The 17,033-nt window shown below is 38.6% G+C and overlaps 1 protein-coding gene and 1 pseudogene across 1 annotated transcript in view; both read left to right on the top strand.

The window, feature by feature from the left end:
• The window catches only part of Med13 (mediator complex subunit 13), a gene marked incomplete at its 5' end in the record, with an annotated part of 116,648 nt that extends 109,796 nt beyond the window's left edge, over nucleotides 1-6,852 (top strand). Inside the window, 2 exon segments of the mRNA XM_013519377.1 lie at nucleotides 2,391-2,491; nucleotides 2,884-6,852. Coding sequence (XP_013374831.1) covers nucleotides 2,391-2,491; nucleotides 2,884-3,016 — 234 coding nt within the window.
• A 2,369-nt stretch (nucleotides 6,853-9,221) lies between these two features.
• LOC102005881 lies at nucleotides 9,222-15,288 on the top strand (annotated as a pseudogene).
• The last annotated feature ends 1,745 nt before the right edge of the window (nucleotides 15,289-17,033 follow it).

The following is a 17,033-nucleotide window of genomic DNA, read 5'->3' as shown; positions in this document are numbered from 1 at the left end:
TCCGGTACCGGGAACCGAACTCACGACCTTGCGCTTGCCAGGCAGGCGCTTTGCCGCTGAGCTAAATCCCCAGGCCCTAACATTATCCTTTTCTAGGTGAGCATATTTAAGTTTAGAAAACCTCACCTCCAAAGTTACAAATTGGTAGGAGACTCAAGATTAAAACCTGGACCTATGATTACAATGTCATTCTTTTATTTTTTATTTTTTATTTTTTTTGTTTGTTTGTTTGTTTTTTTGGTTTTTCTCCGGTACCGGGAACCGAACTCACGACCTTGCGCTTGCCAGGCAGGCGCTTTTGCCGCTGAGCTAAATCCCCAGCCCTGTCATTCTTTTAATTACATCATACCATACTCCCCATTGTGCTGCTTTTTTTGTTTTTTGTCTTTTTGAGACGGGGTGTCACTATGCAGTTCAGACTGGCCTTGAGCTACTTTGTAGCCCAGGCTGGCCTCAAACTGGCAACAGTTCTCCTTCCTCAGCCTCCCAAGTGCTGGGATTATAGGCATGCGTCACCACACCTGGTTTGTGCTGCATTTTTTGAGGCTAAAAGGTTCACAATCTTTGTAATACTTTCGATTTTTAATTTACTCTCTAGTTAAGAATACTTTCTAGCTTTATGTATATTGCCATTTTAAAACTATTGAGTGGGCCGCGGTGGTGGTACACACCTGTAATCCCAACACTCGGGAGGCTGAGACAGGAGGATTGTTGTGAGTTCGAGACCAGCCTGGGCTCCAAAGAGAGCTCAAGGCCAGCCTGAACTGCATAGTGAGACCCTTTCTCAAAAAGACAAAAATAAAATAAAATAAAACTATTGAGTGGCTTTTAAATAATGAGAGTCTCAGACTCAGTGATTTATTTTATCAAAGCACTAAAGACTCTGAAATAGCAGTAAATAACATTCTTTATCTAACATTTCTCATATTTTAGTACACGTTATACATGTAAGAAAAGGATTGTGTAACACCTGTTTATAGCTTATGACCTTAGTGTTTCAGGACACATTTTTAAGAAAACACTACTTTACAAAAAGTCTGAGGGACTATCCAGATTCTTTTCTACTCAATATTTATTTGCAGAGAGGATAGTGTAAAGTGTGCATTCACCCTCAGATACAGTGTAACAAGATTAGGACTTCTGATTCTGAATTACCAGGTAAGGCATAATTTACCATAATCTTGTTCACCTTTTCTTTATACATCTCATTTTAGTCCTATGCTATTAAGAAATAAAACCACCTGGTATATTTCTTTGCTTGGAAAAATAGTGGGTTGTTACCTAGATAGTTAAAGATCATTTTATCATAAACATTAGAGCCCTGGTTCTAATCAACATTCATGTAATTTACAGTGATCTGCCATGTGAGACTTTTGTTTGTAATCGCGAATCAAGACTTTATAGATAGGGGCTGGGGATTTAGCTCAGCGGCAAAAGCGCCTCCCTGGCAAGCGCAAGGTCGTGAGTTCGGTTCCCGGTACCGGAGAAAAACCAAAAAAAAAAGACTTTATAGATAGTTCAAACATACACATCTTTGGTTACACTCTTGTATATGCTACACAAAAGTACACCTTTTAGAGTAAATAGAATAAGATCTACCAAAAGTGAATACTACCACTCTGTTACAGCTTTTTAAATATTATTGTATATAATGACTATAAACAAAATGATTCACTTTATTTAATTAAAAGTAGAGTAGCACATTCCTGTCTCCCACTGTTCACATATTTATTTAAATGAATGTGGTACCCAGTTTATAATCTTATTATAAAATTTATTGGGCAAAGAAGGCATCTGTGCACTGTATTAGAGTGTTAGCAGTTCAGCCAAAGGCAGCTGTTCATAGCAGTGGTGGCAAAGCTCTTAGCGCTTTCAGTGATAACAAACAGCCTGCTGCACCATGCATGCCATAGGTTCGCCATCACTGGTGCATACATACTTCTGTAAGTAAACCGTTCGCATGTGCTTACATCTGTTTAGTGCCTAGACCTAAGTATGGCTGCCTAATTAAGTTCTGTGTAACCTAAGGACAGACTGTACTCAAGTTTATAAGCTTACTGCTCCTTAAACATTTTACTTTATACATCTTGGAAAATTAGACTCAGAAAATGAGTGGAAGTCCTTTTCAAGGATTTTTGTGAAGTCTTGAAAACTAGCTAAAGAAAAGGAAATAGGAAGATTCAGTGTAAGTTTTGTACTTAAAAATTACTTCAGTAATGAATTAATAAGGAAAACAAGCATTATAATAGTGACTCCCATTCATAACATAGTTCTAAAAGATAGATGTATTTATTTCACGACGGAAGATACATAATATATTGAGAGAGGAAGGTAAAACTAAATAGGCAAATTTGTCCCTATGGTTGATGGATTATCTGTTAACTTTTTAGGCCTCTTTGCACCTCCACGTGCCTTCAGTGCAATCTGACGAGCTGCTTCACAGTAAACACTCCCACCCACTTGACTCGAATCAGACTTCCGACGTCCTCAGGTACAGCTCTTTACCATTGTGCTCTCCATTGCAACTTGAAAAAGCACATTGGTTCTTACATTTTTTTGACAAGTTTATGTTTGTATATCTTTGAATCTTTAGATGACTTAGATTTATTCAGAATAAGTTTTTTGGATTTTTTTTGCGGGGGGTAATGAAATGCAGGCCCTCATACATACCAGGCAAATCAGTGCTTTTATCTGTTAGCTACGCTTTCAGCCACAGAATAATTTTTATGAAATTAGTTATCTTTTTCCCCAAGGACTCTCTTTTCTCCATCTTCCAATCTTTTTAAAGTTGACTTTGAATCTTAGATAACCATCATTGAAAACTACTTCCAAAATCTACATTGGAAATAGGTACATGACTTACAAAGTTTATTTGCTTTTCAGGTTTGTTTTGGAACAGTACAATGCACTCTCCTGGCTAACCTGTGACCCTGCAATCCAGGACAGACGCTCATGTCTCCCAATTCATTTTGTGGTGCTGAATCAGTTATATAACTTTATCATGAATATGCTGTGATCTTTATTTGTTGGAACTGTGCAAGAAAAGAATAAGGAAAAAAGAATATTTTGCTGCAGGATTACATTACAGTTATCTTCTCAGTGAAAGTCATTTGTGATGGGGTCTAATTCTTATTACTTCAACAAATATTGTTTTGACTTGGGGAGGGGCTATAACCCTGCTATTTTTCAGTGACTGTACCGAACTCTTTAGGATGATGACTGATCATACAAAACGTATTATAACACTTTCGTAGCAAAATTAACTTTTTTTTTCCAGTCACAGTATTTGTGAAGAGTAATGAGCCATAGTACCCAGTCATGTTAAATGAATATTAAAAGCATGGAGAGGAAACATGAGGAACAATGAATTCCAACATACGGCTTTAGAACATCAAGGTGTTCTTGTATTGGATTATAGTATCTAGTATTCAAAAATGCCTGCATCTCTTATTTATTGTAAGTTTTTAATGTATAAATTGTCTTATATTTCTTAACCTCTTTTATAAAAATTTTCCTAGAAGGTTTATATTGCCTTCTTGCTTTAAAGCAATTGGTCTAAAATATATGTAATCGTCTTAATTAAAAAGTTGCAGTAGGGTTGCTTTTAGAGTATTATTTTTTTGTAAGGGGGTGGGTGGGACAGTAAATTTGTATTGTCTCAATGTACAGTTTAATGGGGATAGAGGGGGAATAATGTCCATACCATTGTGTGTGGAGGATTTACAGCTAAGCTGTAGTTGCAGAGTACATGTACAGTAAAGAAGTTCACTGTGTTTATAAAATGAAAAGGTACCGGGTCTTACAGCATTTTATATATCACACCTTTACAGAATAACATGATGGCAATATACAAGTGATATTGTTAGGTGGTTTAACTTAGAATAAATTGAGAATTCTTCAGTTATATTTTGTACTATGGTTTAGGGCTATGACTAATATTTCAGGCCATTTCCAGTGAAAGAAAGTTAGTTTTACAAGAAAAACATTTGCTACTGAATGCTTAAACTAATTTTGGTGTTTAATGTTACATGCTTAAATTTTTCTCAGTTTTAACAGTGGCACATTTAGGCATGGGAATATTATTAATTATGAAATTTATCTTCAGGATCTGCTATAAGATTGAAATTTAGCCCAGCTCTAGACATTTTACAAATTATTTTAAGAGCAGTCACTCTTGATTGTTTGACTTTTTTTTTTTTTTAAATTAAAGATTGGGAATATGTGTGAGAGTATGCATAAGTATGAGTGTGTGTGTGTGCAATCAAACTGTGGTGTAAATAGATTCTCAGTGAATTCTGGTATTCAGACTCTATTTCACTAGTGAAAGAACCATTTTCTAAACTTAAACCTGTTTCCCTTTGCCTTTTTATTTATTTAATTTTCTTGGTTTGGAGATGGCAGTCCCAAACACCAGAGTCTTTACTTTTTTATAACACAGCTCAAATTAAGGTAGGGCATATGCCAAGGAGGTTCTCACCTCCCTAAAGAAGGGACTTGAGTTTTAGGGACTTTAATTCACCCCTTCCTTCAGTACAACTTTCCCTCTTATTTGCACATGCCAAGATAACTGCTTTTCTGCAGGCTTTACCCCCTTGAAAAACCCTTCTACAGTGCTGCTCACGAGAGAGCCTGAGTGAGCCTCAGCTTACGCTGCTGACTTGAATTCACAGTCACCAAGTCTACCTATCTTCCTTGGAAGCAGTCTAGCAAAATTCCTATTTATATGTTCATTGGTTATCTACACGGAAAAAATCAATTGTATTTACAAAACTTTAATTCAGTATTTTTTTTTTACTGAAAACTTGTTTTGTAGTTACTATCTGCTTAACATAAATATCATTTTCTTATGAAGAGTATAAATTCAAATTGTGTATATGAAAACATTAGCAAATCTTGTTTTTTCTATAAAGAAAACAAAACTGGTGACAACAGTTTTCAGTCATTTATTCAGGATTATAATGAAATTCTAAAGGTCAGCATATTTTGATATTAAATAGAGATCGCACCTCTCCGTTTATTTTTAAATTATGCTAACAACCACAGATTATGTCGGCATGTTTTCTTCTATACTTTCTAAAAAAAGCTTGTCTGAAATTTGAGGGAAATACGCTTATTTGCAATTTCTATAAAAAGAATACTCTTTTTTATGTATTTTGCTCAATAGTGACTTTAAAAAATAAAAGCTATATTCTCAGTTGTTTAAAATCACTAACCTATGGTAACCACACCTCAGTTTGAAAACAGATTTTAAAAAATGATTCCCTGAGAGTTTCTTTTTTATTGAGCCATAGGAGGGAACCCAATATACAATTCCTTTTTTAATCTGGGAATTGGGAATAGTTCCTAAACACACAGAATGTACTGATAACAGTATTTTTCTTCCCTTCATATGCAGTTCACATTAAATAGAAAGTTTTTAAATAGCCATTTGGAAAGGTGAGTTGACTTACTTCAGAAAAAAACAAAGTAAACCTTTTGGCTAGAATGATGAATCTGACTAATGTACTGTCACAGACAAGTGTAGGTAGTTTCGTTTTATTTGAATAGGTAAGCAAAATATTATACTTTATACCAGTGAATTACCAACACCTTGACTTCTTTGTTACAGTGCTAATGTCTATTTTTTGTGAAGTTATCCATTATGAAGCAGGGTGGAAGTTCAGTATTTTGGCATTTAAAAAGTTTAGTTATATAATGTCTGCTTCCAGCTAGTGAGAAACATCTAGCCATACCTTTCTTATGCAAGCCATTCAGTTATCAGGACTGTGAATTAACACTGTATGAATAAATTTCTGTACACCTTATTGTTTGGCCAGGAGGCCACCAAGTGTACTTATATGTAATCCTTAAATTTTAAAGTAGCTGTAATTTTTAAATATTTCTAAACTTTTCTTAAACCACTAAAATTAAGCTCTTACTAGTTAGTCAATTATCCTCAGCTGTATTCGTACTCAATTGTCAGTATGGCACAGATTACTGTATTAAAATATTCTCTTTTCGTCTTCATATTTACCTTCTGAGGTAATTTTTTAACTTAATGTGTTACTACAAAGATTTGCAGATCTTTAATCAAGCACTATGTTAATACTGTAATATCAAAATACTATGTTGCATTATTTAAAATGTTCAAATTGAATAGCTTAAAAGGAAGTTTTCAAATGCTATATTGCATCATATAATTTGCTACTCATCCACTATGGCATTGCATATTAGTCTATTAATACATTTAATGTTGCATGAGTGATATTTTGGTCTGGGTTTCCTCTTAAGATTTTAGTTTGTCTAAATTAAGGAAAGATGTTCTTAACAATACTACATTTTTATTTTGTCTCCCCCTAATCAGCTGGAAATCTTAACCTTTTGGGTTTTCTTGGTGTTTTAATGGGCCCAGAACTGTGGTTTAAATTTTTATACATGTATTTTATTTTTTGTGGAGTATAAATTTGAAAACTGGATTTGGGACCTAAATACTCCTCAGGTTGACATATTCATTAAGTTTTAAAATAGCTTTAGTTTTCAAAGTAAACTGGATTTGTGGACCTTAAAGTTCCTGAGTTTAAACTACAAGTTGTAACGTCATCACTGGACACGTCAGCGTCACCCTCTCCGAACAGCGCGGTCACTTTATGAAGGGGCGTCTTAAAGCTGCTGTTGTAGCAGTGACATTCAATATGGTCCAATTGCTTTTCTTTTTAACGTGACAAAAAAAAAAAGGAACAAACACTATTGCTGCCGAATGCCATAACACTGAGTTGTACAAATTGTGATTGAGGAAATGAAAAAGGTTTATACTTTTTAAAAAAAAACAAAAAAACAAAACTTCAAATGGAATAAATTATTCACGAAGCCTTCCTTGTGGTGTCTCGTTCTGTTGAAATATTTTCATCTGCAGTTTCTGTAAGAATCCGCAGCAGTATTCATGTCATTTATATAAAGAACGACATGTCTAGAAGCTGATGATTGTACTTTTAATTTGAGTGTTTTATTTTTGAAGAGGATTTTAATCACTAAGCAGTGTACAATATGTAGGACAAATTATGTGTACATTGTTTTAGACTTTCAGGCTGATTAGTGTTAATTTTCTAGTCCAAATGAGGTACCTCCAAATACAGCTTTCGCTCTACTCTCTTCAATCACATAAATGTGTTTGAAGCATAAGAAAAATGTTTAAATATGAATAATCTATCAAAAGTAGTTCTGCTCAAGTTAGTAAACAGCGGTTTTAAATGTTTTTGTTCAGACATTAGCTAAAAACATACCGCTATTATCTGGTCATTTTCAAAGTTTCTGCTAGTAAATGATTATTTAAAAGACATTCTATGATGTTTACACTTTGTATCTTAAATTGTTGTCTATTTCACAGATTACCTGTAATTTATTTCTACTTTTTTCACTATAGTCTTGTGTATGGCTAAAAATAACTATGCAAGTCAAGGTTTGTGTTTGTTTGTTGTAGAGGAGTTAGAACTGCACACAGGCTGGCTGTGGTGGCACAAGCTTGTAATCCCACTACTCGGGAGGCTGAGGCAGGAGGATCTTTGTGAGTTCGAGACCAGCCTGAGCTCTAGAGTGAGCTCACGGCCGGCCTGAACTACACAGGGAGACCCTGTCTCAAAAAGACAAAAAAAAAAAAAAAAAAAAAAAAAAAAAAAAAACTGCACACAACTTTTCTATTGGTGGTTTTCATTACTGAAACCAGTATCTGAAAAACCCAATTGAATAGTTTATCAGAGGACATACATTTTTTCTCCCATAGTTTAATGTAGATAACTTGTTCGTTTGTACTGTGTATAAGATACTGATACTTGGCCGGGTGTGGTGGCATATGCCTGTAATCCCAGCACTCGGAAGGCTGAGGCAGGATTGTTGAGAGTTTGAGACCAGCCTGGGCTACAAAGTAAGCTCAAGGCCAGCCTGAGCTGCATATCGAGACCCTATCTCAAAAAAGACCAAAAAAAACCAAAAAGATACTGATATTTGTTAAGAATTCAAACTAGGGCCAGGAATGTAGCTCTGTGGCACAGTGCCTTCCTGGCAAGTGTAAGGCCCTGGGTTCAATTCCCGTTACAAAAAAAAAAAAAACTAGCTAAGGGAGGTATTATAACATCCCTTTTCCCAGTACTCTGGGAAGCTCAGGAAGGAGCATCAAATGTTTGCGCCCAGCCTGAGCTAAGAACGTAGTGCAGTGCAGAGGACCTGAGTTCAGTTCCCACTACTAAATAAAATAAAGCTTCTTAATTAAAATGAGTTCCCTACTTCAGTGTGTATTTTTGGCATTGTGACCCATGTACTCCATCTTAACATAATCCAAAACTTTGAAATCGCAGAGCGTTAGTTTTTCCCTTCCTTGAGAATCTCTTTTGCACATTTCCTGCTAGAGTTTTTCTTAAGAATTTCTTCTGAGTGAAAAACTATAGATTAAAAGGTAAAAATATGTGAAATGTAAGCATTTTGAAATGCTATAAAAGGAACTAATAAATTACTCATGGGAATTACCTTGATCTTAAGATCAATGGTATATTATATGTAAATGTATTAGTTGATAAAGTGATGAATTAATACTAGTTTTTATTTCTAGGTATAAATAAATTTATTGCATTTCCAGAATCAAAATAGTACCATGTTCTCACGATTTTTTGCTTATTATCACAGTTAGCCTGAAACGGAATTATTACAACAAGCATCATTCCAAAATATTTAAGGGATTGTCATCCTGTACCTCATGTGCAGTGTAGCACTCTGGAGAATGAAGCAGAAGGATCACAAGTCTGAGCTCAGTTTAGAGGACTAAGTGAGATCCTGTCTCAATTTTTAAAAAGGAGTAGAGATGTAGCTTAGAATTCCCTGGGATTAATCCCCGCTACCACCAAACAAGTAACAAAAAATTGTGGCATGTGGTCAATATTTGAGAAATGTATAGGTAAAGAAGCCACTTGGCATAAAGCATTTGAGCCATATTCAAATCATTTAGGGTACATAACCTTTAAAATACTAGTTTCCAGGGAAACATGAGTATTTAGTGGGAACCGTTATGTCAAGCATATTAAATGAATATGTCCAGGCTTTGCTTAAGATGTTGTGTGAGTTTCACTCTGTTAACAAGTAGTTCAGATGACTGATACCCCACTCCTCCCCTAGGAACACCGGTTACAATGACAAGCCTGCTGGGCGTGGTGGTGCATGCCTATAGTCCCAGTACTCAGGAGGCTGAGGTAGGAATGATGGCGGTGAATTTTAAGCCAACCTGGGCTACAGTATAGCAAGACCCTGTTTCCCTTAAAAAGATCTGAAGGGCACTTTTTTATTTAACCAGTTTACATAAGCAAAAACAGTGGAGAAAAGAATTTGTTTTGATAATTAAAGTCTGTGGGTGGGCAAATGTAATACACTCTTGTTCTAAGTGTACTTCTGTACTTGATCGCTGGAAACTAAAGCATGTCCACCTGTGGTCCTGCTAGAGTGTAAACTTCTAACGTTGAGAGGGTTTTAGTGACGCTTTGCATGGCTTGATGGCTATGCAGCCTGAGGTAACAGCTGAGTGCTGTGAGCGCGGTACAATCAGTGCAACCCTCCCTCCTGTTGCTGCCTCACAGATTGAAACCTGCATGCACCAGACATTAAGTGTGCTTGCAAAAAAGATGCAGCAATTACCGATAATAGTATCTCAGCCTACCTACGTGTGTGTGCCTGTGAAGATGGGTGTTTATTATTACTAAGCAAACAGGTCAGTTTTCTTAATTGCTGGATGGGTCATGTTCTCCTGCCAGACAAGTTAAAATATAAAAGAAAAATGAAGTTTTACTACTTGTATAAAATACATCGTATGCAGCCCACGTCAGTTTCTCTTCACTCATTGTGGCCCAGGCAAGTCGAAAGTTTGGACACCCAGATAGTCAGAAGATCCCCTGCCTGCCTCTCCAGCCGTACCAAGGGTCAGTCTGCTCTGTGTTCTCTTCCCAGCCTCTTAGGTATTAGGCGTTCACCGAAAGCCCCATGATTATTTCTTCTTTAAGGCTGCCTTTTTTTCCACAGTTTACCCCAGATCAGATTCCTGTGTTACGTACTGCTATTGTAATACCCTGTGTGAACCCTTCATAGAGTTTTTCTGGATGATTTATAACTGAATGATTATTTCTGTCTGTCAGACAACTGTGAGGACAGAAATTTGGTCTGTTTTGCTCACCGTTGTATGAGGTGTTGATCAAAATAATACAGTGAATACTTTAAAAATTGATACAGTAAACGACATTGGCATTAATCTCCCTCAGAATGTTCCTCCTCAACTTCAGATATACTTTCTATCTCATCATTCTTGCCACTTTCTGAAGAGGTTCTGGGAGTCTTCTTTTTAGTGTTTTTACAAGGTATGATAAAAAATGTGAATGCTGCTGCCAGGTGCCATCCAGTGTGAAGATAAGGTCACCCACTCTGCTGGATCGAGCCCTGTGTGACTTCTGGCTCTTCCTCAAAGTCAGAATGGTAATGAAAGGTAAACATTTTCAGTCAATTCGGGACATTCAGGCAGCCACAACAGTGCAACTATGAAGCCACAACAGTGCAAGCTATGAAAGAGGACTTCAGAAATGTTTCAGAAAGTGACAAGAGGCCACATGTGGTGCATCCCTGTGATCCCAGCACTTAGGAGGCTGAGGCAGGAGGATTGCCATGCATTCAAGGCCAGCCTGGGCTACATGGTGAGCTCAAGACCAACCTGAGCTATAGTGAGACTGTGTTAAAAAAAAAAAAAAAAAGTGATGAGCAATATAATGTGTATTCAAGTACTTTGAGGAGTTAATCACAAAGTCACTGTAAGTTTTAAAATTTAAATAATCACCATATATTTGATCACTCCTTGTTGCTCCAGAGTCCAATACAACACCTAGCATTGTAGTAAGGCATCTAAATATTTTTTAACAAATGTTTCTGAGTTTTTGTGATAAGCCCTCAAACTACAGAATCTAGCTGAAGTGTTGAGTTTTGCAAATCAAAGTTCTAAACTTGTAATTACCGGAGTTCCTGTTTTGATACTAGTAGAAACAATTTAAAAGCATTGGATTACAATTCCTATGTTCTTAGATTTGCTCCAACTGGCTTTGAATCAGAACACCTTTCACTTCTCAAAATTTCATATTGTTCATTTATAAAGTAACCATACTTTTCTAACCAGCTTCGGGAACCTCAAACTAATTTTTAAAAACCTTTGAAAATAAAGATGTGAAGGATGATTGTTTAATATACTTACGTTCTCTAGACGACTCAAATCCAGAATGAGTTAAGGCTTGGAGAGCAAAAAGATGCTTAACGCCAGCAATGTCTCTAAGAAGAGTAAGAATGGATAAGATACAAAGAGAAAAGTAGTACTTACTCAGCTTTATATTTTTTTACTCAGTTTTTTCAAAGGGTCTTCAATCTCTAAAAGATAAACACACGATGCAATTCAAATTTGAAATAGTTAACTGATTTCTACCAATTATGAGTCAATCCAGCTACTTAGCACTTTCCTACTTTTGGCATAGCGTTCAATTTCCTTAGAGTTGAAAAAAGCCAGTCGTGGTGCACGCCTGTAATCCCAGCCCTGGGCAATGTACTTGGGACTCTCTCAAAAAATGAAATTGCTAAAACTGCAGTCCCCCGTAACACACACAGTCACAGAGATTAAAATCACCAGGTCCACAGCACTTGTTTGGATATGATTCCAGAGAAGGTGTGGAAATTGAAAGGTACTGAAAGAGTGAAAATGGGCAAGTTTAAGTTTTAAAACAGCTGCGAAACTACCAGCAAGTTTGAGTCAACCAAGAAGATAGCAGAAGCTGGCATTATTCCACTAAAACACTGTACAATAAAATAGTTGATTAACAGTATCTACGATATAAGATAAAAATCTCTGACCCTAAGCCCTCAGTCTAGTGAGAAACAGTTGTTTAATTAGTCGGAGAAAGCCCCTAAAGTTGTATAGCTAACAATGCATTACTACACAAGAGGGAGTAACTAAAATTAACCTCATCATTTTTTTTTCTTTTTTGAGACAGGGTCTCGGTCTCGCTATGCAGTTCAGGCTGGACTAACACTCACTTTGTAACCCAAGCTGGTCTCAAAATCACAACCATTCTCCTGCCTCAGCCTCCCGAGTGCTGGGATTACAGGCGTGCGGCGCCACTCCCGGCCCTCATAAACTGATAGATTGTGGCAGTGGGCGAACCTTTTAGAGTTTTTAATGATACCAACAGCCTGCTGCAGCACACACGCCATAGGTTCGCCAGCACTGGATTATGGCAGTGAACAATCGGGATGTATAATAAGGTTTCATGATATCGTTAAACCAGTAACTCAGTAATCAGCATAAAATGCTGTACTCTGCGCTCTGGCTCTCAGGGCAGCGGAGAGCGCTGCGTGGCGGCCGGTTCTCCCCGGGCTGTCGCGCCCTGCCGGACTGTGAGGCGGACTGTGAGGAGGAGGCGGAGAAGGACAGCTGGCCGAGGACGACGGCGCCGGCCCCTCGGAGGCTGCAAGCCCCGGCGCGGAAGGGGTTATGGCATCGCTAGCAAATTGGCGCCGGGCTCCTGTTCAACCTGCTAGCGTTCATCTGCATCGTGTTCCTCAGCAAATGGATCTCTGTGCACCACGGCTTTCCCAATATGAGCCTGGCCCTGGTACCCTTCGTGGTCACCTGGCTGGGCTTGGACATCTGCCAGAAGCGGCGCATCTTTGCCCCCCAAAGTCTGCCACCTTCCAAGCTGCTCCTCCCGGCTCTGAGCTTCTTCACCAACCCCTCTCTGCAGAACACCACTGGCACCTGTGAGCTGGCCAAGGCCATGACCACGCCAGCGATTACAGCCGTTCAGAACTTGTGCTACCAGAAGAGCTTCTTCACCAGAATTCAGCTCACAAAATTTTGAAGCTGTGCCCAAAGTTTAGAAAATACAGTACAAAGACCCTAAACTGTTGCAAAGGAGCATAATGCATAAATTGTCTGACGCCAGGTGAAGAGCAGAAAGGAAACAGAAACTTGGATGTCTGATGCTCACCAAGGCCCTGCTTGTTTGGGGTAGGTGCCGAACAGCGCGAGCTGCAAGTAAACTCGGTGCAGTGGCTTTACTACGGGGCTCCGGTGTCATCTGCCATGTTGCTGGTCGCTGCGCCCTGCTCTGAGCCCGTGTTTGGAGAGGGAGGAATATCCGGCCCCTGGTCAGGTTCTGCTGTGCTTATGGTGCCGCTGTCTGGAGTAGTGACTTTCCTGGTGAGCTTAGCAGTTTACTGGATCGTCAGGAGCACGTGACCAGCCACCTATAACATGTTTGACGCTTCACGTTCTGCGTTACTTTACGCAAAGGATCTGTTCCATTGAAGGCTCCAGTGTCCGTTAATCAAGGTCTTGGCATTTTATGTGCATTACTTGGCATTCTCGCCTAGACTCCAAACTCGGTGAAGAAGAAGGAAATAAGAGCAAACTTGTGCAACGTCCTCGAGTTTTGGTGGAGAAAAGGAAGTTGCCTGAAGACAAAAAATGTTAAGTAACTTTCAAAGCCAACCACAACAAAACTTGTAGTGCAAAATGTATTGAATGGTTTATGAGAAGTAACACAAGTACTATTCACAAATACGACTTTTTCGAAACGGTGACAAAGTTCATTTGAAAAAGTAAAAGTGAAGAAGGAGGGAGAAACTGGCTCTGCAGCACAAGCTTGGGCCGAGTAAGAGAGGGAAAAGCAAGAAGAAAGTACTCCCTGGAGGAAGCGGGCTGGGCTATTGTGGGGAAAGCCACAGTAGCCACAAATACGACTTTTTTTTGAAGTACTTAGGCTGGACCTCGTGGTGCACAGCACTAGGGACACTGAGGCAGAAGAGTTGCAAGTTCGAGGCCAGCCTGGACTGCACAGTAAGTATCTGTCTCTGAAAAAAAAAATCTCAAAAACCAAACTGGTTTGTGCTTCTTTTCAAAGATGATTATAGGAAATATATATAGGACAGTCTGGTTACGCCAAGTGAAATACATAAAAAGTCTAATGCTGCACTCTGTCAGGGGCATAGGAAACATGATCCCCGACCTCAAAACACTCATTACTGGGTTTGAAAAAGACTGGTAGTGCAGGGCAATGTGGAAAGTACTATGGCCGTGGTTAGAGGAAGCCAGGGTGTCTTGGGAGCATAGAAGAGGGGTATCTAATCTAGTGAAGGGGAGGCGTTTTGTCAGAGAAAGGTTATTTAGCAAGGGAATGCTGGAGATGAGACTTACAGAGTACCCAGGAGGCCAGGCGTGGTGGCACACAGCAGTAATCCCAGCACTCGGGAGGCTTAGGCAGGAGGGTCACTGTGAGTTTGAGGTCAGCCTGGGCTACATAGCGAGACCCTGCCTTAAAAAAAAAAAAAAAAAAATTTACTGCATAAAGATGATGACAGGCATTTCACATGGGCGGAACTGTGGAGAGAAAGTCCATGAACAACCAGTTCAAACTGACTAAAGACACCATTTTCTGAGGTATGGCGGGAGTTGAAGCTGGAGGAAGTCAGCTTAGGAATAGCTGTTTTGTGTTTTGGTACTGGGAATCGAACTCAGGACCTTACACTTGCCAGTCAGGCCCTGTGCCACTGAGCTAAATCCCCAACCCAGATTATGAATATCTGTGTCTTTTCAGTTTGACTCCAAGGAGACTTTAGAACTTTATCCTAGAACAGGGAAGTTTTAGTAGCTGAGTTGATTCATAATTGGTTGAACAACTATGTCCAAAGAGAGTTGATTTGAGGAGCTATGTCAATCACAGAGCTATCTCTAATGCTAACTATAGCTTGAGCTGGGCTGAAGTCTAGTCAACATTTTATACTTAACATTAATGAAAATATGATCTGCTTAGCCACAGCTAAAGCAAAAATCTGTATAAAAGTTTTTTTTAAAAATCTTGACAGTCTAAAACAATAGGAGATAAAGATAAAATAAGCACCCTGGGCATTGCTGAATTGCCTCAAGACAGATCTGCAAGGACTGAAAACAGCAGAGTAGTAATCAGCAGCAACATACAGCCTCTCCAAGACCTGGAATCAAGACATCTGGAAAAGAACAACTTGGAGAGGAGAAAAACAAGTAGACCCAGGAATTAGGAGGGAGTTGACAGGAAAACTAGAAACTGGAGAGAAGCTGGAGAAATGGAGCACAACACAAAGAAAAGAAGGAAGTAGTCTAGAAACTCACTCCAGCTCTCTGGGAAGGGACTCTGTCCCACAGAAACAAGGATCCTTTATGTCAAAAAAATTTTTTTTGTCTTTTTGAAAGAGTCTCGCTATGCAGTTCAGGCTGGCCTTGGACTCACACTGTAGCCCAGGCTGGTCTCAAACTTGCAAGCACAAGGTTGTGAATTTGATTCCCACTACGAAAAAAAAAAAAAAATCTAATAGGACAAATATGCCAGGAAGAATGAGCAGTTAAGCAAAATAGGAATAATAGGGAATCAATAACAGGAAAATAATGCAATGACAGGAATAGGTTGATACCTTTCAGTAGTAACAACGTGAATGGTTTTGTCTCCAATCAAAAACACGGATTGAACAAGGTATGGTGGTACATGCTTGTAATCCCAGAATTTGGCAGGCTGAAGCAGGATTGCCTCAAACTTGAGGCTACATAGTGAGTTCAAGGCCAGCCTGAACTACACAGTGAGACCTTGTCTTAAAAACAAAAACAAAACAAACAAAAAAGACACAGATTGGCAGAACTGATTGAGCAACAAAACCCAGTGGTGTGCTGTATACAAGAAACACGTTTAATTCAAAAAGAAACTTACAGACTAAAATTCAAAGGATGGAAAATAATATTACATTCATTGGGAACCTGAAAACAAGCAGGAGTAGTTATCCTATTTTCAGACAAAGTGGGCTTTAAGCTAAAACTGATCTGAAAAGGCAAAGAAGGTCACTAAGGGTACAATTAAATAGGAAGAGATAGCAGTTAGAAACATACATGCACTGAAAACCAGTGCTCCAAACTTCATAAAACATTACTGCACATGAAAGATCAAAAAAACATCAACACAGGTATAGTGATGGAGCCGGGCATGGTGGCGCACTCCTGTAATCCCAGCACTCAGGAGGCTGAGGCAGGAGGATCACTGGGAGTTCGAGACCAGCCTGGGCTACAAAGTGAGCTCAAGGCCAGCCTGAACTGCATTGTGAAACCCTGTCTCAAAAAGACAAAAAAGAAAGAAAAAAGTGTAGTGATGGACCTCAGTACTCCACTGTCACAAATGGATGGATTAATAAGGCAAAAAAAAATCAACAAAGAAATATAAAGTTGAATTAAACCTTCGAATAAATGTATTTAAAGGATATCTACAGAATGTTCCACCCAACAACAGAATACTCATTCGTCTCAGCAGTACATGGAACTTTCTCCAAAACAGACCACACACTAGCCCATACTAGCATGTTCAGGTAAATGCAAAAGAATCAAACTGTTCCATGCATATTATCAGATCATAGCACAGTGAAACTAGAAATCAATGGCAAAAGAAATCACATAGAAATTAAACAATACTCTTGAATAATCAGTGGGTCACAGAAGAAATCAGGGAAAAAATTAGTTCCAAGAATCAATTGATAATGCCAGTTCAGCATACTGGAACCTATGAGACACAATGAAAACAGGCCAGAGAGAGAAGTTTATAGCTTGAATGCCCATATCAAAAAAAAGGGAGCCCAGGGGCTGGGGATTTAGCTCAGCGGCAAAGCGCCTGCCTGGCAAGTGCAATCTCGTGAGTTCGGTTCCTGGTACCGGAGAAAAACCAAGAAAAAAAAAAAAAGGAGCCCAAATATATGACCAAATGATATAGTTTAAGATCCTAGAAAAATAGAACAATCCAAATCTAAACAAAAAGCCAAATGGGTCAAAGATCTAAATGTTAAAACAGAAACAATCTGCTGGAAGATAAAATAGGTAAAACTGTTGAAGACATAGGTGTAGGGAAGAACTTTCTGAAAATAACACAAGTGCACCAGAAATAACATCAAGAATCAACAAATAGGATCATATCAAATAAAAGCTTCTG

This window comes from Chinchilla lanigera, unplaced genomic scaffold (genome assembly GCF_000276665.1).
Source record: "Chinchilla lanigera isolate Chin_1 unplaced genomic scaffold, ChiLan1.0 scaffold00050, whole genome shotgun sequence".
Lineage (NCBI taxonomy): Eukaryota > Metazoa > Chordata > Mammalia > Rodentia > Chinchillidae > Chinchilla > Chinchilla lanigera.
Note: the sequence above shows the minus strand (reverse complement) of the source record. Positions and strands in the feature narration are given on the sequence as shown.